The 22,564-nt window shown below is 46.6% G+C and overlaps 2 protein-coding genes across 4 annotated transcripts in view; both read left to right on the top strand.

Moving 5' to 3' along the window:
* The window catches only part of FOXK1 (forkhead box K1), a 48,186-nt gene extending 45,614 nt beyond the window's left edge, over positions 1–2,572 (top strand). For both annotated transcript variants that reach the window (XM_057416998.1, XM_057416997.1), the window contains exon 9: positions 1,555–2,572. In XM_057416998.1, coding sequence (XP_057272981.1) covers positions 1,555–1,775 — 221 coding nt within the window. In that variant the 3' untranslated portion in view covers positions 1,776–2,572. The remainder of the gene's footprint in view (positions 1–1,554) is intronic.
* A 9,746-nt stretch (positions 2,573–12,318) lies between these two features.
* AP5Z1 (adaptor related protein complex 5 subunit zeta 1) lies at positions 12,319–22,564 on the top strand. Of its 2 annotated transcripts, XM_057416846.1 has the most exons (17): positions 12,319–12,442; positions 13,020–13,157; positions 13,486–13,672; positions 15,265–15,406; positions 16,469–16,578; positions 17,014–17,182; positions 17,618–17,758; positions 18,137–18,174; positions 18,254–18,416; positions 18,643–18,821; positions 19,271–19,413; positions 20,144–20,293; positions 20,518–20,629; positions 21,009–21,106; positions 21,314–21,446; positions 21,608–21,822; positions 22,132–22,564. In XM_057416846.1, exons 1-17 carry the CDS (start codon positions 12,402–12,404, stop codon positions 22,400–22,402), a joined length of 2,430 nt encoding a protein of 809 aa, XP_057272829.1. In that variant the 5' UTR covers positions 12,319–12,401; the 3' UTR covers positions 22,403–22,564. The 2 variants fall into 2 exon arrangements, with proteins under 2 accessions (XP_057272829.1, XP_057272830.1); XM_057416847.1 differs by lacking the exon at positions 20,144–20,293.

Genomic DNA, 22,564 nt, shown 5'->3' with positions numbered 1-22,564 from the left:
AGGTTTCTTACAGCCCATTTCAGTGAGATGCTAAGCACTTCTGCCGTCCCAGGCTGGTGCTTATGGGGAGTTTGAAATGAAAGGGCACTGGGGGGATTTTGATGGCTCTTGTGAAGGTAGGAGTGTTTATACCTGCCATGTCTGTTTGCAGTATCACCTGGCTTGCACTTGAATTGCAAGAATCTCATTGGAGCAATGAAGATAGCTATAAGGTTTTATGTAACTAGGATGTAAAAGGTATTAAATAATCAGACATGTGGAGCCGCTGTTACCCAGCAGTGATGTTTGTCTATTGTAGAATTAGTTTTGTACTTAACATTTTTATGTTGAGACATCCTAATCTTATCAAAATGTTTCTAGCACTCTCCTCAAACTGGAAAGTATTCCATTTGCATCTGAGGGGGTTTCTGTAAGTGGTAGTGAATTTTCTAGTTCACAAAATGGAGCCTGAGTCTCTTGACTCCTGTCTGTAGGAAGCTAGTATCTTTTCAGCTGCACGGTTTAGGTTCTCCAAGTCACTGCAGTGTAATTGGTGACTGCCCTCATCCTAACCCTATCTTTTTTTCCTTCATCCTCTTGATACTCTACACCCCCCTTCCCCTGCCTTGGGAGAAGTTGCTGGGCTTTGAGGACCTTTGTTCTGTTTGCTTTGTTTATTTATCCTAGGGCTCTTTTTTGCTACACTTAGTCAGCACACCCCTAACGTTCTGTCCTTCCATCCTTTGCAAATCAGTCTGGAGGGCAGAGGATGTGCTGTCTCCCGAGTCCCCTTTGGCTGCCTCTCCGATTGATGCAGAGGCCAAAAACTGCATGTGTTTTGTTTTTCAAGCAGTGGTGTGTGCCAGAGCCAGTGTGTAAGCACATTCTCTGTCTGGAACTGGAAACTGTAGACATTTTTACGGAGGGTTGCTACTAAATGGTCTTTTTTTCTCACCGCTTTCATTAATGGGAGGGTAAAACCTTTTGTTAGTACTGGAATACAAGATTAGACCCAAAGATTCCTACGTTCTCATCCCAGTTCTGATGGGAATGCACTTGGTTGTATGGGGTAAGCTCTTTCCTGCCCTTTTTACAAGTGAGATGTCAATACATTCAATATTTAGATTCTGATCTAGTTTCCCAAAAGACTGGCTGTTGTTACTGTGCAAGCAGGGCTAAAGAGAGCCCTCTAAATTGAAGGCACAGCACACAGATGATTTAGCTTCCAAGTTCTGGTTGTAGGTGGCCAGAGAGCTACCCCTCAAAGAGGAGGTGTGCTGTAATTTTAATAGGGGTTTGATCCTCCCCTTCTAGGGAGGAATGCTTAGCTGGCAATCCCTTGTTTGATAATGGATAGGAAGAAGGAAGTTCTGGTCATTACCGCTTTGGTAAGCTGAGATGGTGGGGGAAGAGGGAGAGACAAAGCCTTTCAAAAGGGACTTGAAAACCACCCTTGAGTATGTGCCAGCTGTTGCATCTGACCGTGGTGTGTTGTTTTCTTGCTTTCTGGAATAGCAGACACTTGCGCTGCTTCATCACACTAATTCACTTTCTCTCTCTTGTCCTATTTCCCAGCTCTCACAAATCCATTGCAGCTTCTTGCAGCCCAGGCCAGCTCATCCACTCCTGTTGTAGTCAGCAGAGTATGCGAGACAGGGACCGAAGAGACAGCAGCAGCCTCCTCCAGTGAACCTGAAGTCAAAAGACCCCGGATAGAAGAGTCCAGTGGAGCAGTCCCAGCCCAAACTGGAGTCATCACATCTGCAGTGCCACAAGGACAGGCAACCAGTGAATGAAGAAGCAGTGGGAGGAGTTGGAGCGATGCAGGGTGGGCATGGGATGCCAGGAGTCCTAAAGCAGCTTCTTTGAAAAACAAACCACAACTGTAACAGCTCAAACCATAGTGGATAAAGAGCTCTTTCAAGTCAGATTGTTATTCAATGGGAGGACAACAGCTGTTAGAATCACAAGGTGCCAAAAAGAATGGAAAACCCCTCCCAGGAACCCATATCTGGAACTCTGTTCTGTCTTTACCAATGGGATTTTTTCCTCTTCTGTTTTGTTTTTAAAGATTCAAAAAAGAAAAAAAAATACAGACAACTGATTGTATGACTGCTGGGATATTTCTGACTGTCTTTTCCCCTTTTGGCTCCAAGGGGATGGGATTTGCAGTTCAGCATCTAAAGGAATGTAACACAAATACAGTCTGCTCCCTGGAAAGAGAACTCCTCATTTTCTATGCCTTAATACTGTGCTTCTTAGAGCTTTGAACCACAGGACCATTTTAAAAAGGCCACCTAAGGCAATCAAATGCTGAAAGATGGGTGCAGTATCTAGCAACAACATTAAAGAAACATGGTACCAAGCTGAAAGGAAAAAGGCAAATGAATTTGGTTTTGAAAACAGAAAAGATCTGGATATGAACTAATGTTTATTTATGTGGGATTCAGGAGGAAGAGTTAAAGGGCTCAGCCACCTGGATTTCCAGATGCAATTTCTCTCCATTCCCTCTGAGGGAGAATAAGATGACAGAGGAACTGTATTAATGTAGTTCCTGTAAAGATATTAAAAACAAAGGGGTTTGTACCTTCAATTATTTCTTACAATTATTCATCACTTGCTCTGGACAGCAGCCAAAGTATCTCAGTGACTGAGAATCACATGGGGAAGGGTGTCTCCAAAAGGTTCTGTGTGCATTTGATTGATCACATCCTGTGCTGGAGCACGAGGTTTTGTTTAGAATAGCACTGTAGGTGAGCACATTGCCACTGTCTCTGTGAACCTGAGAAAATACTGCACTAAAGCAGTCTGCATTCACCTCCCGGTGGTACTGTGGCCCTCAGCTATGTGAACAACAGCCAGGAGGCCAAGGCTGGGTGGGAATCTGTCACTGACCTTCTGCTGTGGCTGATGGCAAAGCTCCTGTTTTATCCTGAGAGGGGAAGTTGAGAGCTGGGCTGAGGGGCAGCAGAGTTCATACAGTATTTAATACAAATTCTGTAAGGGTGTGGAGACCAAGGCAAAAGAAGCCTTTTATTTTCCATGTGGCAAAAGTCACTGGTGGTCTTGAACATGTTTTCCAAAGGGAATTTGGAGGTTTCCTTTCATTGTCTGACTCCCTCTCCCAGCTCTCCTCCCTGGAGGACCATTTGGGTTGGTCAGCAGGAGGAGGCTTTTACTCAAACTGTATTCCAGGCTCTTCACGTAATACAAGTACGTGTTACGAGCAAAGCAGATTTGAGTCACTTCAGCCTCGTGGAGCAGTGGGTACATGTGACACCTTGTGACTGGCAAAGAAACCAACCCCTGCATGTAGCCTCCAGCTAACCCCTTCAGTTTGATGCCTGTTTGCAATTCCTTTGTCTAACATGTCTTCTGGCAGCACAGCAGAGATCTTTTAATTGAGAAAATATTATGGCTTTGGTAATGGCAACAGAGATTTAAGAGGGATGGGACTTGCCTTTGGTGGGTTATCCCCCTGTGTGTACTGATTTATTGTCACTTTGTGGCCTTGTACGCTCTGACAATGCTATCACAAAGCAGAGAGGCAAGCCCACTGCATAAACATGTTGCAAAAAGAATTCCCAAATGTGCAGTAAATGATACTGTCAGTATATCCATGGGGATTAGAGGGTAAGACACAACGTTCAGTGTCTGCTGGAATCTGGGGAGGGAGAGGAAATCCATAAGGTAACAGCTGGCATCACTTGTTCCCCTTGTTCCCCTTCTAGTTTTCCTTTCTCTTTGCCAAATCCTATTGAATAGCCAAGTCCCACTGCTTGAATAAAATCCAGCCACGTTTTATTTTCAAGCCAATTGTTTTGGGAGAAGTATTTCTGCAAGAAGGAAAGAATTTCTTGGTCTCCTGGTTCGTGGTTACTTCCTGCAGTTAGAGGCACACAAAACATTCAGGGCAGTTCGGTTATTTAGAGCTAGGCTTTCAGAATTCAGGTGTGTGCCTTTAGTGACAAGGTACTAGGTTGGGTGTTAGTACTTTGAAATGATTCTGTGAAGGAGGATTGTTACAGACCACAAAGTAATTGAAGCAAGCTGGCCTCTGGCTGTCACTTTCTCTGCTAGGAAGCACTAGGTGCGGCATAGTGGAAAAGCGCATGGATTAGCTCTGCTTTCTGTAGCCTTTTCAAAGTCAATTCAATAAGTGGGCTTCAAGGAAGAATGCACAAGTGAGAGTGCTGCATGGTTTATCTCTGATTAATCATTACTTTTGGGTGAGTGCTGGTTTAGAGCCAGACAACGCCTCTGAAACAGCCCTGAGGCTAGGGAGCTTTAGGTTTCCAGTACATTGGGTGAGTTGCTCAGCGTGAGCTGAGCAACCAACGGAATACGGTTCAGGGTATGGATTTTTCTTTACTGCTGCTTTTTCTCTTGGAAAGTCTAAATAGTTAGGCTCTAAACTTCTGTAAACTATGCCAGCACCACAGAAATACATCCGCTGCTGCTTCATGGATACCTCTTGAAAGCCCACCTTCAGGTTGCGGGTATAGATCTGCCTCCTAAGTATTTAGAACAGAGTAAGTTTTCTCATTCTTCCTTTAGTGGCTCACAGTGCCTGCTGGTTGAAATGTGAGCTGAGGATAAGCATCTTTGATCTGCTCACTCATTCTGCTTGAGGTGTCTGGAACTTGTCAGTTCATCCTATCAGAGGGGCTTTGCTTCATCAGTCTGTTGCATCCCTCCGCTAATGTAGGAAGCAGCCATTCCACTTGCATATAATTTCTCTCTGGTTTAGGATTGTCTATGTCATTGCCTGCTACTGTGTCAAATAACAGTTCAGTCCTGTTGGATGCTGTGGAGAAGTGTGGTCCTCATCTGGACACATGAGATGGAGACATCTTGTTTGAGGCCTTCAGGCTCTTTCAACACACTGCTTGGTCTGGAGGACAGCACTGCTCTGGTGCTTTTTCTCCAGCTTTCAGTTTGGAGCACTGCAGTGAAGTGAAAATTAATCTGATGGTAGAATTAAGTCTTCAGCTAGAAAGAAAACTTTTACCTTAATGGTTATATGCAGTACTCAGATTATTTTGACTTGATAGTCTACTTTGTTTTTATTGCCCAACATTGCATCTCATGTCCTCAAGTAATTACATTAACTGAGGGGAGGCTTAAGGGGGGGGAGGATAAGGAAGCTTCACTGCATCTTCTGCTCTCTCTATAACAAAGGTCAAGGTGTGTTGAGTATTTAACCTATTATAACTTGGACTTGGGAAAACTTCAGCTTTTCGTACGTGAATTCACTTTTCACCTTACCCTATTGATTTATTTTTCTTTTATCTTAGGCAATGACAAAGACTAATTATAGTTTGATTGCAGTCTGGTTATAGCAACATTTGTTGCCTCAATTTGCAAAAGCTGAATGTGGTTGTTCTTGGGGTTATTCCACTGGAATTCCTTAGTTATTGTTTTGTCTTGACCTTGGCTCTTGTGATACAGGAAGCTTTTTACAGTCAGATCAATTTAATGTGATTTAGTGATAACACAACACAGTGCTGAGCGCAGAATTGAAGCTCATGATTAGCTCATATATTCTTTCCAAACCCTTTTTTCTTCCCCCATTCCTCCCTCCCCCATACCACTAATGCTGTTCCCTGTAGCATATCCAGTCATTTTTATCCAGTGAAGGGAGCAGCACCTTGCATTAAGCTCTGCCCAAGGACTCGAGGATGAAAATACCTATGGGATACCTGGAACTCCACAGCGTGTTGAGAAAGGTCAATTAGTTCACCTGTATTTAATTTTCATACTGTGTTTTAGACATGTTACTGTTGGGCACAGCTTGTTCAGGCTTGTGTTTTCATGTTAAAGCTTTGAAATAGAAAGAAGCAGTTAAATAACAGCTAGAGCCTTTGCAGTGCTTCTGCAATCAATGTCATGGTCTGACTTCAGGTTCTAGGGAGAGCAGACTTGGTTTTGCATGTTTCAGACATCTGTCTTGTGTTCTGACTTGGAACTGTCATTCCAAGTTAAATTCCACATTTTTCTCTCCTTTTTCAGTAGTGAAATGTAAGCAGTAAAATAAAACTTGAAGCACAAGAAGGCTAGGGATTGATATCTAAGCAAGTGAGGATGTCTGACCTGAGCTTTCACATGATGTGGTATGGAACAGTTTTAACTGACTGCTTAATGTTAAATTGCTGTTAGAACTTTTCATCTGTGTTGGTGAAGGGGTTTCCCAGTGATAGATCTGATATCACTCTTGATGTGTGCTAGCATGTAGAGATGAATGCCAAAATGTGGGGTGAAAAGAGAAATGTTTACCTCCTGTATGTAGGTTTGGGTATCTTGGGTGACAGGATGTAATCTGGCAGTAGGTCTGTATCTTTGCATCGAGGATCAAGAACTGTGTCTTCAAGTTTATTACATCTAAGGATTAAATTCTACCTGGTTTGTTGTTCCATCTTCATTTCTGAGGTTTAAACTATGACGTACAAACTGTAGTTTATCACTGGGATAAACAGATCACATAGAACTGTAGCATTAGGGAAGATCAAAGCTCTGTTTTCTCCGACACTGGCCAGCTGTAGCTGTGTAGAAATACAGAGTAACTTGGGTTGGAAGAAACCTTTGGAGGTCTCTGCTGTAACCTCCTGCTGAGAGCAGGTCCAGCTAGATCACATTGCTGTGACCTTGTCCAGCTGCCTTGTCTGCAGAGATAGAGGTTCCATGACTCTCATCCCTATTCCACTCTGACCAGCCATGAGGTGAAAACTATTTCCCAGCTATCTAAGAATGATTTCCCATGCAGCTGCATGGGTTCATTGTCTCTCGTCACATCACACCTCTGAGAAGAGCCTATCTCTGCCTTCTCTGCATCTTCCAAATAGGTAGTTGAAGACACTAGTAAAACTTTCCCCATTTGCTTCCTTTTCTTAAGGCCGAATCAACCTGCTTGTCTCAGCCTCTCCTTATACATCACTTTTACATCTTCTTGTACATTCTTGTGTTCCCCAGGGCATCAAGTGGAATTGCTGCAGGAGGTTCCTGTCTGTCTTGTGCTGGGGAGCCCAAAACTGGGTACAGTATCACAGGCATGATCTGACAAATGCTGGATGGAGTGGAAGAAAAATCACTCCGTTGAAAAAAGTCACTCATTGAAATGATTTCCTTGGACAGCTAGCTACACTCTTACAAGTACAGCCTGGGACCTGTTTGCTGACTTGCTGCAAGACAAGTGTAAGTGTAAGAAACAAGCAGCGTAAAGTGAACTGGAAACACTTAGGCTAGCATTCGTACATGTGCAACCATCTTGTCCATCTCTTTTAAGAGTGCCAGCTTGGGTCTTGAAGGTTTTTGAACAGGAGGCAGCACTGAAGGATCCTGATCACTTTAAGGCTTTACCTTAATGATAAGGTAAAGGACCTTGCCTTGAGTCTCTACCCAGATGCAAAATCTTTCAGGTTTATTTAGTCCTGCTGCTAATAAGTTGGTCTAGGGCATTAAGAGCAAACCTCTAAAGGAACATGACTAGCCTCATAATTTTAGCCCTTGCTGCACACAGAGCTTTGGAGTTTGCAGATGCCATCCTGAAACAAATGATCTGTCTTTCCTTGTCGGCTGGTCTCTCAGGCAGCTCCTGTTTCTGCTCCCCATCACAGTTTCTCCCCTCGATTTGTAGTTGTTTCTGTCATCTCCAGAGCCCTTTAATCCAACTCCTAATTTAATGCCATTGCTTGAAGGTCTGCATCTGGTGAGAATCTGTGCGTTAGATTGCAGTTATACAACAGATTGTTCAGTCATGTAACTTTGTGTTTCCTCCTGGTGAAAAAATTATGCCAAAGCTGCTACTACTATAGCATACACTACTGTCGTAAACTGTAGCTTACAATGGAACCAGCTGTGCTGCAGAAAACAGTTACACTACAAGGTCATCTGGATTGCTGGAACTGATGGGATTGGGAAGTGATGCCTTCTTGCATTTTGATCTGCGCCTCATCGAAGCATAGCTGTGACTTCATGCTGGAGCATCTCTGCAGCTGCCTAGTGGCTATTTGGCTGTGATTAGATCAGCCTCACCCTGCTAGGTGGGTTATTTGCAGGACAGCGCATGTGTTTGTGCACACAGGTGTGGGTATATGCATGTGTAATAATCAGCAGTGGAAAATAACCTAGCTGTGATGGCAGGCTTTCTCTTAGGGTGTCTTTCATGTGGCAGTAATACAGCAGTGAGCATTGAACTTTGGCCTGAGCAAGACATTTTGAAAAAGACTTAGTTTTCTTGGAGCACTATATTTAAATTCCAATTTTTAAATCAATTTCTAACCTTTGTATTTATATGTTCAGAAAATTCTTTTGATACCTTTTCAATTTACCAACACTGAATTAAAACCCTTCAGAATGTATGGCTGGTCCTTCTCCTTATGCGTCACTTTACGTTGTAGAGAGGGGTAGTTGTGCCAAGTCTACCCCTTTGCTTTCAAGATAAAGAACATTGACAATTCATGGGTGGCAGCTAAGGAAGAAACCCTTTAAATATGTTTTTTTTCAGAGAATATTAAATTAGATCTGTGTAAACATGAAATTTATATTTATTAATGTGTGTGTGAGTGTGTGTGTCTGTATAGATATATAAATGGTCCATGACTATTTCTTTCTCTTCAATGGTACTTTACACAGACTTTTATACAGTGTGTTGGTAAATTCCTGCACCAGGCACTGATTCTAAAAGAAAAACGTACCTATTTTTGTAATGAATATGAGCAGCCAGAAGAAGCAGCTTCACTTCAGTGGTTGCTCTCATTCCTGTCACAGAGCAGAAGAGATGACTTGGTACTTGCATCTTCCTTGTGTAGGAGCCCTGCTTCTGGCTTTGTCATGCTTGCAGCAACCCCACCCCATGCTGCTCATCTGGCAAGAAAATGTCCCAAATGGCGCTAATGAAAGCTGGAATCCTTTCCTGTCTCAAATTAATCTCTTTACAGATTCTGCTCTGTAAGTAACGGGACCTTATTTCTAACAGAGGAATTGAGTGGAGGGTCTGTGAGGATGCTGTAAGGTTGAGGAATTCCTCCCGGTCAGGTGGCTAAGCTAACACTGGGGCACTGTGAAGTGTCTCCTCTGTTCTTTTATGATGCTCCTATCTCTTCACAGGGTGTGAGATGTGTGTATAGCCCCTTAAAACAAATGCATAAGAGTTTTTCTAATGTTCCCATTCACCTGAATGTCCAAATTTGAGCTATGGCTTAACTCCATGAGGATCACTAAATTCACAAGTGTGTGTTTTGACCCACTTGGAATTACTTTTAAAAGCAGGTGATACTTTGCTTCCTAATCCTGATTGCTCTTCCAGAACCAGAAATCCTTTCTCTAAGGACCTGAATGAATGCTTCGCCTCAGTGCTTACTATCTGGTGACCGGGCTCTGGTACTAGAGGGGAAGACAGGATTTGGTGGTAAGAAGAGTAATCGGAGCAGTGAAAGGAAACAGCTTTTCTCCTCAGCAGAAAACAGCCCATGTTAAAACCACACTTCCTCTAGTATCTGGTTACTGCTTTGTGTCTGCTGCTGAGTTAAGCAATGCACCTCTGCTGTGATCTCAGCCTTTCAGTCCTGCTTCTACCCCACCTCAGTTTCACTTAAAGCAGTCTGAAACAGAGCCTGCCTTAAAGCTAAGGGCAACGTTGAGGGGAAATATTCTGCTAGCTGAAAGAAATATGAGATTTAAATGGAGCAGAAAAAGTGAGATTCCCTTCTGTTTCACTGCCTTGCTGCTAAAAGTCTGGTGCAAAACATTCTAATGTTCTGATTTATATGCCATTCTTTGGAGGTGGGCAGGCTGCTAGGTAGGCAGAGTGGCTCTATAGCAAATGAAATTACTGTAAACTTAAACTTGCTTTATTTCTCTCCTGAATGGGCTTGAAGTAAAGAGAACCAGAGTATTGTTTGTAAGATCTTTTGCTTTAATGGAAAAGAAACTGGAGAATATGTATGTATATATATATATAAATCTCATTCAAACATACTGACACAGAAAATGGAATGGCTTTAAAATGCAGAAATCTGACAAGACATTGTCTTGGGTTCTGGCCATTTGTAGAGCAATGGGACTGGCCTTGTCCAGCCTGCCAGCCAACCTCCACATAGCCAAAAAGAGCTTTCAAGAGTCTGTAGCTATCCAAAGGACTGTTTTCAATAAGACTGTTAAAAACTGCTTTAGGGGTAAATCACGAGTTGTATGTGAGCAGTGGATGGTAAAGGTGGAAATTCAGATCCAACTCTGAATATTTGCTTAGATAAATCAGAAGAACCTGAAATCCCCCTGTTCTGCAGATAACACATTCCCACCGAGTCCTTAGGGGACGGCTGCACCCTGAAATACCTGAGGACCTGAAATACCTCAGTGGCTTCACAGAAGCATTTTGTAACAGAGAGCTGGAGGGAGCCTTGCCCCTTTCACCTTGGTTTGGCACTTAAAGACAGGGAATGGATGGGGGGACTAAAGCCACGCTTGCATTTCAGTTCCTGGTGTTGCCTGCCAAGGCACCTCCAGCCAGATGTTACGGGGTTTGTGGGGTTCTTTTTTCTTACAGCTCATATCAAGGGTATTTTTATGTGACTTTTCGTTATCAGTGCTTTTCACAAAGCAGGTGTGTATCCCAAGGGGGAAAGCTCCATCTGGGGCAGTGGATGTGAAGTTCATCATGATCTGGCCATGTTGCAGCGCTGCTCCTGTGAGATGCTTAACTGCACAGGCAGACTGTGGCTCCCACAAGGGCTGGGAGAGCATCCTGGTCGTGCCAAGGAGGCTGCTGCTCATCAGAGGAGACGGTAAATACAAGCATCCAAGGAGCAGGACCTGCATTTCCACATCGGATGGGATACAAGTGGTTTTGTCTGGTTTTGATATGGAGCCATACTTTGGGGTTTTTTTAAGTAATTTGAGATCTGAATGTGATTTCTAATGTATCAAGAACGTTAATATTTTAAAGCTATAACAAAGTTTTAAATTTCTACTATTTTTGTTTTTCACTTGTTTTAACTGTTCTGTTACCTTCATTTGATGTATGTGGTTGGGGAATGTTGCTTCTCCTCTTAGCATTTGTTTCTATAACCAGAAATAAAATTATATATGAAAGAGAAAATGCCCTGAAATTCCTGGCTGCTTTTGAGTGACAGACCTGCATCCTTCCAGCACAGTATCATAAGGGGGTTAGGACTGCGGCACCAGCCTGTGTTGTACCTACCCCTTCCACTATGTGTTTCAGTGTTTTTCTTGTCCTTTTATTATTCTCATTAAATAATAACTTTAGGAAGTGTATGTTTGGACACCTTGCATTGGTTTAGAACTCATGGATACTCTGATCCCTTGTTGGTTTGGGGGGAAGCTGTTAACTCGTGGAAGAGGGAACTTAAGTACCAGTGTGTGCTTGAGATCCATAATGCTTCCCTTGGGGATTATAAATGATTCCTGTAGTTCTAGCTTTCATTTTGTCATGAAGTGAAAGGCTGTTATTTTGAAAGATAAACTATTTCAGTGTGGTTCCCTGTAGTTTATAAAGATCGTTTCACCTAAGCATATATGGTCAGAAGGTAGTTCTTTACCTATGTTATTATACCTAGGTTTTCCCTCCGATAATAGAGCTACTATTTAAGTGCAGGGTTTATTTTGATCAAACAAGTCTTTCTGAGTTTTGAAATGGAGTAACTTTTAAGACCTCAGTTGACACAAAGTAGCTGTAGTTGACTAAATAACGTTTAATACAGTTAGACACAGTGTAGCAGACTTAATGCTAGGCCGGCATCAGGCAGGGAAGTGCCAGAAGGCAAAGTGCCAAGCTCCCTCCTGTGACATCTCCCTGCAGGGTGATGCACAGCTCAGTGGTCAGAGCTTCACCCTTATTGGCAGTCAGGAGCAGACATAGTTCTAATTGGGGGAATATTAACGTCTTTTTAAGCTTTTGGAAGCTGGAGACCACCTGCTGAGCAGCTGTGTTAACATCTCCAGCCCTTTTGGGAAGCATCATATTTTAAAGGGGTTGTTAAGAACGGTTAATATGGCCCTTTTTATCATCATGCTCTTACAAACCCAAACTCTGCCCTATCTCTGCCATGAAGCGATGGTTCCCATGGGTCTGAGTCCTGAGAACTGATCTCTTTCACGCCGTGCGGGACAGCCTTGGGCTCCTAAAGGAGAGAATAACAGCAGCAGCATGTCAGAACAATCAATGAACAGCCCCCAGGGAGGATTTTCCCGTTACCCCTTCTTCCCTCTTCTTGGCGGGCAGGATCCAATCCTCTTTCCCCAGGGCTATCGCCAGCCACGCTCCACCCCTTGCGGAACCTTCGCCAACGGAACCTTTGTGCAGCAGCGGCCGCATCCCCCCCCGGAGCCGTCCTGGGTGGACCGCCCGCCCCTGGGGGAACGCTTTGGCCGCGTACCGAGGCGGTGGGAGCTGCGGACCGTCCGGCATGTTCACGGCGGCGGCCGAGAGCTTCCTCAAGCAGGCGAGGTACCGGGAGGGGTGCTGAGGTACCGGGAGGGTGCTGAGGGTACCCTGGGTGGTGCTGAGGGTACCGGGAGGGTGCTGAGGGTACCGGGGGTGGTGCTGAGGGTACCGGGGGTGGTGCTGAGGGTACCGGGGGTGGTGGTGAGGGTACCGGGAGGGGTGCTGAGGTACCGGGAGGGGTGCTGAGGTACCGGGAGGGTGCTGAGGGTACCGGGAGGGTGCTGAGGTACCGGGAGGGTGCTGAGGTACCGGGAGGGGGGTGCTGAGGTACCGGCAGGGTGCTGAGGGTACCGGGGGTGGTGCTGAGGGTACCGGGAGGGTGCTGAGGGTACCGGGGGGGGTGCTGAGGTACCGGGAGGGTGCTGTACCGGCGGGGTGCGAGTTACCGAAGGGTGCTCATAGCTCAGGAGGTGCTGAGGTACCGGGGGAGGCCGCAGAGCTCCCTTGGGGCGGGCCGAGGTCCTGCCTGAGGTGCCGGGGCTGGGGTCGGGGTCAGGGTCACCCTGGGGGCGGAGGGCTGCGAGGTTTCCAATGAAGACCAGGAGCTGACCGGTGTCCCTATGGGCGCTGCCCCCGCCAGGGAGATCCAGGAGGAAGAGCTGCGGAGATTCGCCTCCCGCGTCGCCGCCCTGCTGCAGGGCCCGGAGCCGGGCGCGGAGGCCGCAGACTGCCTGCAGAGGCTGCACCTCACCGTCGCCGCCACCAAGTACCCCCGCAAGTGAGTGGCTTGTGCCTCGTTTGCTTGTGCCTCGTTTGATGCTCGCAAGAAGCAGCGCGTTGCTTCATTGACAGAAGCAAAGGGAGGGGGGAGCTTAGTGCTTTAAAACATCACCTTGTTTGGAAAACACTGAGTTCCACATCAACGTAGAGCCCTTCACTGGCTTTTTTTCCCCCATTGCTAAGCAGAAGCTGCCTCCTTTTGAGTTCACGTCACTAAGCTGTGCTAAGGAACAAAATGCAGGAGATCATCCCAAGACCATGGATATGAAGGAATTAAGCATCTGAATCTTGCCTTGCAGTGATGCTTTACTGTGTTCCTCTTGCAGGCTAGATGGCAAGTTTGTGGAACTGTTGCAGACAGTGCTGTGTTCATCCAAGAGCCCTGCGCAGATCCAGGTGTTATGTGCTGCCATCCTGAGAGAGATGTCGCCTTGCAATGAGCTGATCCTGTCCTGTGATAAGATTCAAGATGCAAAGCTCCTGAGCCTGGTATCCTCTGTCCTTTTAGCGCAGGTAAATGACCTGCCAAGGCAGAAATCTTCCCTTGTCAGTAGGGACTTGCTTTCTGATTGTTCCCTGTTTGCTGAGTTCAAAGAGAGTGAAAAATTAATTGGAAGTGTCTAGGAAAAAGCAGAAGCATTTCCATGTTTATTTAAAAAAAAAAACTAATTGTTCTGCTTTGCACAGGAAAAAATGGCAAATTTTTGCATTTAGTATTTGATAACAAAGACTAAAAATTGTGGTGTGTAGAGACTGGGGACCTCAAGCAGGCTTGTAACTAACTGGAAGCAAAAAGGACCTCTTTAATGCTAGCTGCTATAGTAGACTTCAAGTCAGGGCTGCTTGAACCTGTAGAGCAAAAGATTTGAGAGTGAATTTATGACTCCTGCTTTTCATGGTCCTGGCTTTCATGTTCAAAGGTAAAAATATATACATAGAACCTATAAAACACAGAGGGCTATAAATGTGGATGGCACTTCAAAGATCTAGATTCAACATGGGGAAGAAGACATGAGGACCTTCCTGTTTTGAGTGCTGCCTGCACTGACTGCCCTCTGGGGAATAAGCTGGAAACTTTTCTACTTCTTCTTTTACTATTATTGTGCCTATTAAAGGTAAAATATTTTTCTGCACCTTCTCATTCTGAGCTTCACTGTGTGCCAGAAGTGCCTCCTATGTTTCAGATTGCTCCTCTGAGTCTTACTTAGCTGGAGGAAATGAAAACATAGGAACAGAAAACAGAGACATATTACCTATGTGCTGCCTTACAAAGCACCTCTCTCCCATATCCAGCCTTGAGACTGTCCTGCAATGTAAAAGCATACCCTGGCTCTTTGTTTTTGTTAGATTACAGATGAAACCATGAAAGGCTTTTCATCAGTTTTTGATGTTACTAAAGCTTACTGTATTTTAGCCATTTCAGTGTCACTTCTCTAACATGGGCTGTAATGAGCAGCAGCATCATTCATGAAAGCAGCCCCAGTTCAGCCCCACTTCAAAAACATCTGCATGTTTTCATTTGTCGCTGCTTTGGGTGGAAATCATCCTCCTTGTCTTTGCTCCCTCTGCCTTTTGGCTCTGCAAAGCTCATGTTCTTTTTGTAAAGCTTTTGGCTTTCCGCAGAACACAGCCTCTACTATTTATAGCCACGGCTATAACAGCCTCTAAAAGAGGAAGCTGCTTTATTTTCCACATTGTGAGGCTATGGACTAATCAGAGAGTCCTAGGACATGATCAAACAGCCAATTTTCTATTCATAAATCTCTAATTTAACATCTGAACCAGCAAACTGACCATGTGGGGAGTAGTTAGTGCTAGAACTGCTCTAGAATTAATGGATCATAGTGTTCAAATTCAAGACATCCATTGCAGTTGTTTATTTCCACTTAAAGTGGTGGTTGTCCAGAACCCTATTGTTCCATCAAAGTACTCTCCCCTCATGGAAATTGTGAATTCACATTGCAGAATTGTGGTAGAGTAGCCTGTGCTGCAAGTTCCTTTGGTGTTTGACATTGGTACTGATGCCTGATGGAAGAGTTTGTATGGCACTGGTTTCTAGCAGTAGTAGATGATCTGCCTAGCTTCACCTCTGCTTTATTTTTAAGGGAAACAAGAAGGCTGTGTCTGCTGTGGGGCAGCATGTTGTAAAAGTCCTCGAAGGAAGACTGCCTGAGGGTCAGAGTGCACGGTACCTTCTTCCTGTCCTGTCAAATGTGGTCAGTCTTTCACCACAATCCCTAACTGAAGGTAAATATATGTGAGGGTCTGAGATGACCATCTGGCTGTGACCTATATAGTGATTAGAAGGCTCACTGAAGTGCTTGGCTGGGAGTAGGACTTAAAAACTGCTGTTAAAGTGACATCTCTGCCACAAGGAAAGTGAACTTATTGGGCAAGATATATTCTACCACTCAAAAATGGGACTGGGCCTTCAGCTGCTTTGGCCCCTTCTGGGGGACAGAGTTTCTGTTCTGCCTGGATTTGTGTCATGGTAACAGGTACCCTAGGTATGGTCTCCAGATGCAGTAGGAGTGTGAAATTGTAGCTATACTGAAGCAACGTAAGAGATAGAAGCAGATGTGCCTGCGGTCTGTTTGAGAGAGCAGCAAAAACAACTAGGTGTACTCTCTGTAAGAGAGGCAGGACTGTATGGGTAGTGATGGGCAATATGCCCTAGTGAGTAAGCCATAGGAGAGCATTCCAGGTGTAAAATGGTGAGGAATTGCGTTGAGCAAGAGTCTGTTTCTGGAAGTTTCTTGTGAGATTTTTGTATGTCCTGCAGTATGCAGGGGCAGTTCTGGGGAGGATGCTGGGCCAGAGGGTATGGGCTGTCTGAGCAGGCAGGATCACCTGCCTCAGCTCCTGTGTGTTCTCTGTGAGGGATTTATGCCTCTGTCTGCTGAGCTGAAGCCAGCCACTGCCTGAATAGATTTGACAGTATTTTTGCACCTTCCTCCTAATAGCATGTGGATGGAGACAAAGGAACAAGTGCCTCTCGACTCTTCTGGTACTAGAAGTCCTTGATTCTAGTGCTCACTCCTTGACTTTTTGTCTGAGGAAACGGGCAAGACAATAATGAGACTGACCCAACGGCTAGGAGCTAGGAAAGGACACAGGGCTCTGAAATGAGTGCGGGTGATACTGAAGTAGTATGAGGAGGACTACAGGGCATCCACCTTGAGGTACCAGTTTCTTTGCTGTGACAGAGAGATGGTGGTCTAGGCTAGAGGAAAAGCACAGCAGTTGAGGGGTGGCAGAGGCTGCTTCTCTGCCTGATGTAGCAATGACCCTGTGACTTGCCTTGTACAGAGCAGACCAATGTAGTCAGTAAAAAGATGGCAGACTGGCTGAGGCATGCAAGTATTCAGCAAGGAGTCACTCAGTCCTCTGGAGGCTTCTTCAGTCCCAGAAGCAGACAGGTAAGTGATCATCTCACAGGGGCATTTGTTACTTGCATGCTGTTTCGGGTTCCCAAAATCAGCTTCTTTTGGGAAATGATAACTTAGAAATGCCAAGACACAAGGGAAAACCAAGTAGAGGGATTTGTAGCTCCAAGATTTAGGAGCTCTGCTGCAGAACCAGAGCTTTGATCCCTGAAGTAGTTTTAAGGCAAAGTCTTTTAGTGACCATTAATTTGGAATAAAAGCTGATTGCAAAGGAGGCCTGTGTCAGAGAGAGGGGGAGAGTTTGAAGTGTTTCAGCTCAGGGAAGGATCCAGCAGAGCTGGCTTTTCTCTGCAAGACCCTATAGTACATATAAATGGGATCCTTATCTCCATGGGCTCAGTGGAGTTCTCCCTCCCTTCTCTCTTAGCCTCTCCCTGGGCATCTGACCTGCTGAATGTTTTCTCACAGCCTGGTCCTGTCACAGAGGTGGATGGTGCCGTTGCCACAGACTTCTTCACAGTGCTCTCAGTGGGTCAGTGCTACACACAGGACCAGTGGCTCAACATGCAAGCCTTCTCCATGCTGCGGAAGTGGCTGCTGTGCTATGGGGACAAGGAGTTGAAAACCCCTAGTTCAGGTACGAGCTGAAGGGCTGTGGGCCAGTCTGGGTTGCACCCTCAAGAAGGGTGTGTGCTCTGTGATGATGAGGTGGTTGCACCAGCAACCCAGCAAGTGGTAGGAATAGGGGTAAGAGTTAAGAGTTCATGGACTAGAAACAGGGAAACTTTGGGAAGAAATATCACAAAACCTCCTTACTGACCCTTCATGAGGAATTACTTGTTCAGTGAATCCCCTAGTTTCAGACAAAGCTCCATGGGTCCCTGAGAAAAAAAAAGGCCTGGGTGGTGGGAGACAGCATCTCCTTAGAGTTCTTGTAACACTTCCTTCTTCCCCAGTCTCCTTTTCTTCAGAGTGCACCTGAGGACTGAGAGCAACCTTGCTGTTAGTGAGCAATTGTGTGGGTTACATTGCCCAGGACATGAGCTGATAGATGGTAACCTTGATTCTGTAGATGACAAATCAGGAATGGACAGCTCTGTTATGTCTATGGTCTCTGCTACATCCACACCTGGTCTCCTGCTTCCCCCAAAGGAGCATCTGCGGGAGAAAGCCTTTGAGTACTGCCAGCGGCTGATTGAGCAGAGCAACCGGCGTGAGTCTTGTCATGAACCCTCCTTGGAGTTCTCTTGGGAGTATTCCTGAAAGTGTTTCTGGTTCACTGCCTCTCCAGGCTGGGATCTCACACCCTAGACTCCATAGTCAGGTTGTAGGCATAGGACCTGTTGCAGTTGCTGGTGGAAGTCATTGACCAGCCCTGAGCTGGGGCGTTGGGAGGGATTTGGAGGCAATGGCCGTGTTCTGCCTCCCACCCTTGGTTTGCAGGGCAAGCTGTGGAACCTGGTTCTCGTTAGGCTGGAATCGGGATTAGTATGTGTTCCCAGCTGTCCTAAAATCTGTGTTAGTGCTCAAAGTGACAACCTACTGTCCCTGTTTGGACTCAAAGTTTAACTTGGACTTCTTTCTCTGGCAGGTCCCCTGAAGAAAAATGATGGAGACCTACAGAAAGCTGTAAGTACACAGAGGTGGGGCTGAAGCTCTGGGAGTTTTGGCTTCTCCCACTCTGATGTGACTCTGTGTTCTCCTGTAGTGTCTCATTGAGGCAGTGACAATCATGGACATCATCTGCAAACAGGACTCCTCCTACGTGCACCACGCAGTCTCCTTCCTGAAAACCTTGCATGGCAGAATCTGTGGGGATGCCTCTTACGCAAGAGCACTACTGCCCATTGCCCAGTTCTTCCTGAACCACAGTAAGTCATCAGCTCTCACCCCCTCCTCCATGATCTACTTTTGCATACTCTTAGCACAGCCTTTTCTTCTGGCAGTTTGCTGGCTGCTAGAGTTGGTAATTCAGCCTTGGCTGCGCTCTGGGATGGATGATCCCACTCCAGGAGACCCAGGACATGGGGTGACTGTACCTTTTGTTGGCCAGGCTGCTGCGTCAGCTGTGCTCGGTAATGTGCTGTGTTCTCCTAGGTGAAACAGCAGCTGTGGACTCTGATGCAATCTACAAACACCTATTCACTGACATCCCAGCTCAGCATTTCCACAACCCATCACTGGCCTTTGAATTTGTCCAGTTCTGCAAAGACAACAGCCAGCTCTTCACTGAGACCTCCAGCATATTCAAGCAGAGCTTCCCAAATCTCTTTAAGGTACAGCTTGCTAGAGCAGCACAGGAGAGAGCCTGTTGCATGTGCCTCCATGGCAGTGCTAGGGAGAGAACACACAACGACTGTTATAAAAGTAAGCATGAGTTTGAAGAGGAAAGAGGGTTCTGGGTGTGATTAGCACTGCCAGCAGAGGAGTCTGTGTTAGGATTACTGCCTGTGGGTTGGAAAGCGGTAAACACAGTTAAGACACAGCACTTTGTTTCTGGAAAACTTTAATAAGTTGCAGCTTGCCAGCCACTGAAGCAGCTGCCAGATGTCTGTGTTGAGCTTCCAGCAGCCCCCAGGTCTTGCCCAAACCCTCAGACTTCTCTGGTTTTGCTTTTAAGAAGTGACTTTCCCTTCCCTGTCTCTTTCAGTCACAGTGTGAGAATCATCTGGGTGTGTGGTGGGGTAGGACTGATAATGCAGCAGTTTGTGCTTGTTCCTTGCAGTTCCTGGCGTGGAACAGCCCACCCCTCATCTCAGAGTTTGTGGACCTTCTCCCAGTTCTGCTGGATTCAGGCACAGCCGTTGAGGTCTTCCATTTGCTACTTGACCTGCCCTGTTTGACAGCAGCTCTGGACATCCAGCTGAGGTAATGCTACCTTCTGTTCCTCTCACTTGCTAATCAGGGTATTGGTGGTGACCATAGCCTAGTATGTTTCTGTGAGTCTCAACTGCCCTCTGGCTGCTGCTGTCACAGAATGAGAGGCATCTGCTACAGTCAGGTTAACACAAAGGTGCAGCCTGATTTTCCTAGTAATGTGCTGTGCATGGGAAGAGAAGGTGACCAGCTCTTGCACTTCAGTACATTTCCCTCTCCATATCTAGTTCCAAACAGTTGCCACGTGAGAGTGTCTGCAACCTCAATACAGAGGTGTTGGCTACCTGGTCTTTCCTCTCTGCTCATACCCCTCTTTTCTGGCTTTCATCTCCTGGAGGCATACAGAGGTTTCTTCCTGAGGAGGAATTATTAGGAACTTTGAGTCTCCAGGAAGGTGGGATAGCACTGGAACTGGCTCTTACTGGAGTGCTTAGAAAAGGGACTCATCCTAGAGGCAAGAGGTTGTTGGGTTTTGATGAGTGAGGGAAACAGAGCATCATTTTCCCCTTTCCCAGGAGTGATACAGAAGCAATTCTGGAGCTATTGTCTGAGCTTATAATGCTCTGTCATCTAGGTTCTCTGGCCTCCAGAAGGCCTGGGGAAGACCAGCTTGCTGTCCCTGTTTTAGTGGAAAGGGAATTACTCCATTCTACAGGATTCCAGCTGTGCCCTGTGCCTATTCTCATAATGCAGCACATTCTTTGTGTTGACCTCCTGCTAGGTCAACTGCTCTTCCTACCTCCAAGAGGGCTGCCAGCAACCCAGCTGTGAAGCCAGCCACCTGTATGGAAGCCTTTCGCCATCCCCTCTACAAAAGCATGTTCCAGTATCTTCTCCGCACCAGTTCTACTCCTGAAGATGCCCCAGAGAGGTGGGACACTGCTGTAGGAGACTGCCACAAGGGTTTGGTTCGGCCATCCTGCTCTTGGAAGCAGCACTGGGATTGATGGGAAGTCGTAGCTGGGGTGAGATGGATTTGGTCTTCCCTGTGTTATCTTTGCCAAGTGCTGAAAGGCCTTGTTATGGGGTTGGAGGAGGGCAGCCAGGAGAGTAGCTGGGAACAAGCTTCAGCAGTAACTCTACTCTTGCCCACAGGCTGATTCCACTTCGGCAGCTGTTGGGATCCCTGGCCAGCAGCCCAAGGGTCGTGCAGTGTTCAGAGACTGTCCCTGTCTTACTAGAGCTCTTTTTCAGGGTGGTGGCAGAGGTAAGCCCTTTTGGGGGAGTTTGGTTCCTTGTCATGCTGGGATCTTTCATTACCTGAAGAACAGTCATAGAAGCAAAATTGTTAAGACACTGCAGCTTCAAGAGAGGGTATATATGGGGGGAGTGGGATGGTAATAGTGGCATGAACCACCCCTGAGCTGGCTACTACTTCATCCAGAGCAGCAGAAAAGATACATGTTCTCTCAGTCAGCTGAAAAAGAGGTGGGTGAGAGCAGAATGAGTGCCTGGTACTGGCTTTGTGCACTGCTCCTGTCCTGCTAGATGGGGCCGTTTCTGTGCTGGCTGTCTTATCTGGCTGGTTAGTTTGGGTTTTGGCTGCTGGAAGTCACTGGTGTTGCTGAAACAAGGCTGTTTGTCAGTTTGCAGATGGTCCACTGATAAACCAGCTGGTGGTGCTGCTGCTGCAGAGGAGTGACCAGCTCTATGAGATCCCAGCATTTAAAGATGAGGTGTTCAGGTGAGATGGGACACTAGGCCCAGCCAAGCTCCCAACCCTTTCACTGCCTGCAGCCTGCCAGCCCAGGAGCCTTTTCAGTTGTGGTCCAGTCCCTGCTGTGACAGAGTGTGCAGACACTGCACCAGGGGCTGGTATTGCCAGCACCTCCTTGGTTTGGTGATGACCACCTTGCCTCTTGCCTGAGCTCTGCCCGTCTCCCTTCTCCAGGGTGCTGAGCTCGCAGCTGGTGGTGCTCTGCAATATGCACCCTGCAGTCATCGTGGAAGCATCCACGGAGATCCTGGAGTTCTCGGGAATGGCCAGCAATGCCCAGAACAAGGAGGCCATCTTCACCCAGATGGTAAGCAGGGCCTGCCTGCTGCTGGCACAGGTTGCTCCAAACTGCAGTGTGATCTGTTGATCACCTTCCCTTTCCTCCTCTCCTCTGTCCTAGGATTAGTTAATCTGATTTGCTTTGATTCCCTTTCCTTCTTGCCCTGAACACATCTGCCTTTGCTTCAGGTCTGGGCTATTGGAGAGTACATGTCTGTGTCCTACGACAAGCGCTGCACTGTGGAGCAGATCAACGAGTTCTTTGAAACTCTAGAGGTTGTGCTCTTTGAAATCACCCAGCTCCGACCACTGGCCAGCATCCCCCACTATGCACCCAGCACCATCAGTGCCCTTATGGCCACCTTGACCAAGTTGGCAGCTCGCAGCCAGGACTTGATCCCCAGGTGAGGAAGGATGGCAGGAAGGGCTAAGGGCTCAAACACGCAGACATCATGGGTCCAAACACAGATGTTTGCTAGTGTTAAATAATCAAGCTTGGCAGCTGATGGAAACTGAAACAGGGTAGAGGAAGCAGGCTGTGGGGAGCACAGTTTGTTTTCCTCTGCTGACTGAGGCTCCGTGCCTCAGGAGGAGGGGTTTGGTAGCATCTAGTGTTCATCTGCAACAGTCCTTTGGAGTACACAGGTTTAAGTAGTGACCTTACTGGGTGCGAAGGTCCTGCCAGCTGATGTCTGTGTCCTTCCCTCCTGCAGAGTGTCCATGTTCCTGTCCAAGATGAGGACGTTTGTGCAGAGCCCGGCTGTCACCTCTGTTTACTGCGAGGCAGACCTTGAGGAGCTCCAAATGCAGGCAACTGAGCTCAGTAACCTCCTGAAAATGCCAGACGTGGCTCAGTTTGTGCTCACTCCACCTGCAGGTGTGGGCAGCACAGGGTTTCAGAGAGAGGTGAATGACTCCCTCCCTTTTGCCCTCAGGATAGTCACCCATCTCCTAGAGCCGGCTCCTGGCTGCATGCCACGGTGAGGGCATGAGGTTACTGAGAGGCTCCAGCCTCTGTTGCAGCTCACTGGACACTGTTGATGCTAAGGCTGAGGCCCTGCTCTTCAGTGGAAATGAGGAACAAATGATTGTGAATGAAAACAGAAAACAGGAATAAGTAGAGCTGAGGTTGCTCTTCTGGTCTAA

The sequence above is a fragment of the Pezoporus wallicus genome, unplaced genomic scaffold, assembly GCF_028554395.1.
Source record: "Pezoporus wallicus isolate ANWC-B61680 ecotype Strahan unplaced genomic scaffold, APGP_CSIRO_Pwel_v1 scaffold_7392, whole genome shotgun sequence".
NCBI classification, from domain to species: Eukaryota; Metazoa; Chordata; class Aves; order Psittaciformes; family Psittacidae; genus Pezoporus; species Pezoporus wallicus.
The sequence above is the reverse complement of the archived record's forward strand: the minus strand, read 5'-3'. Positions and strand labels throughout refer to the sequence as shown.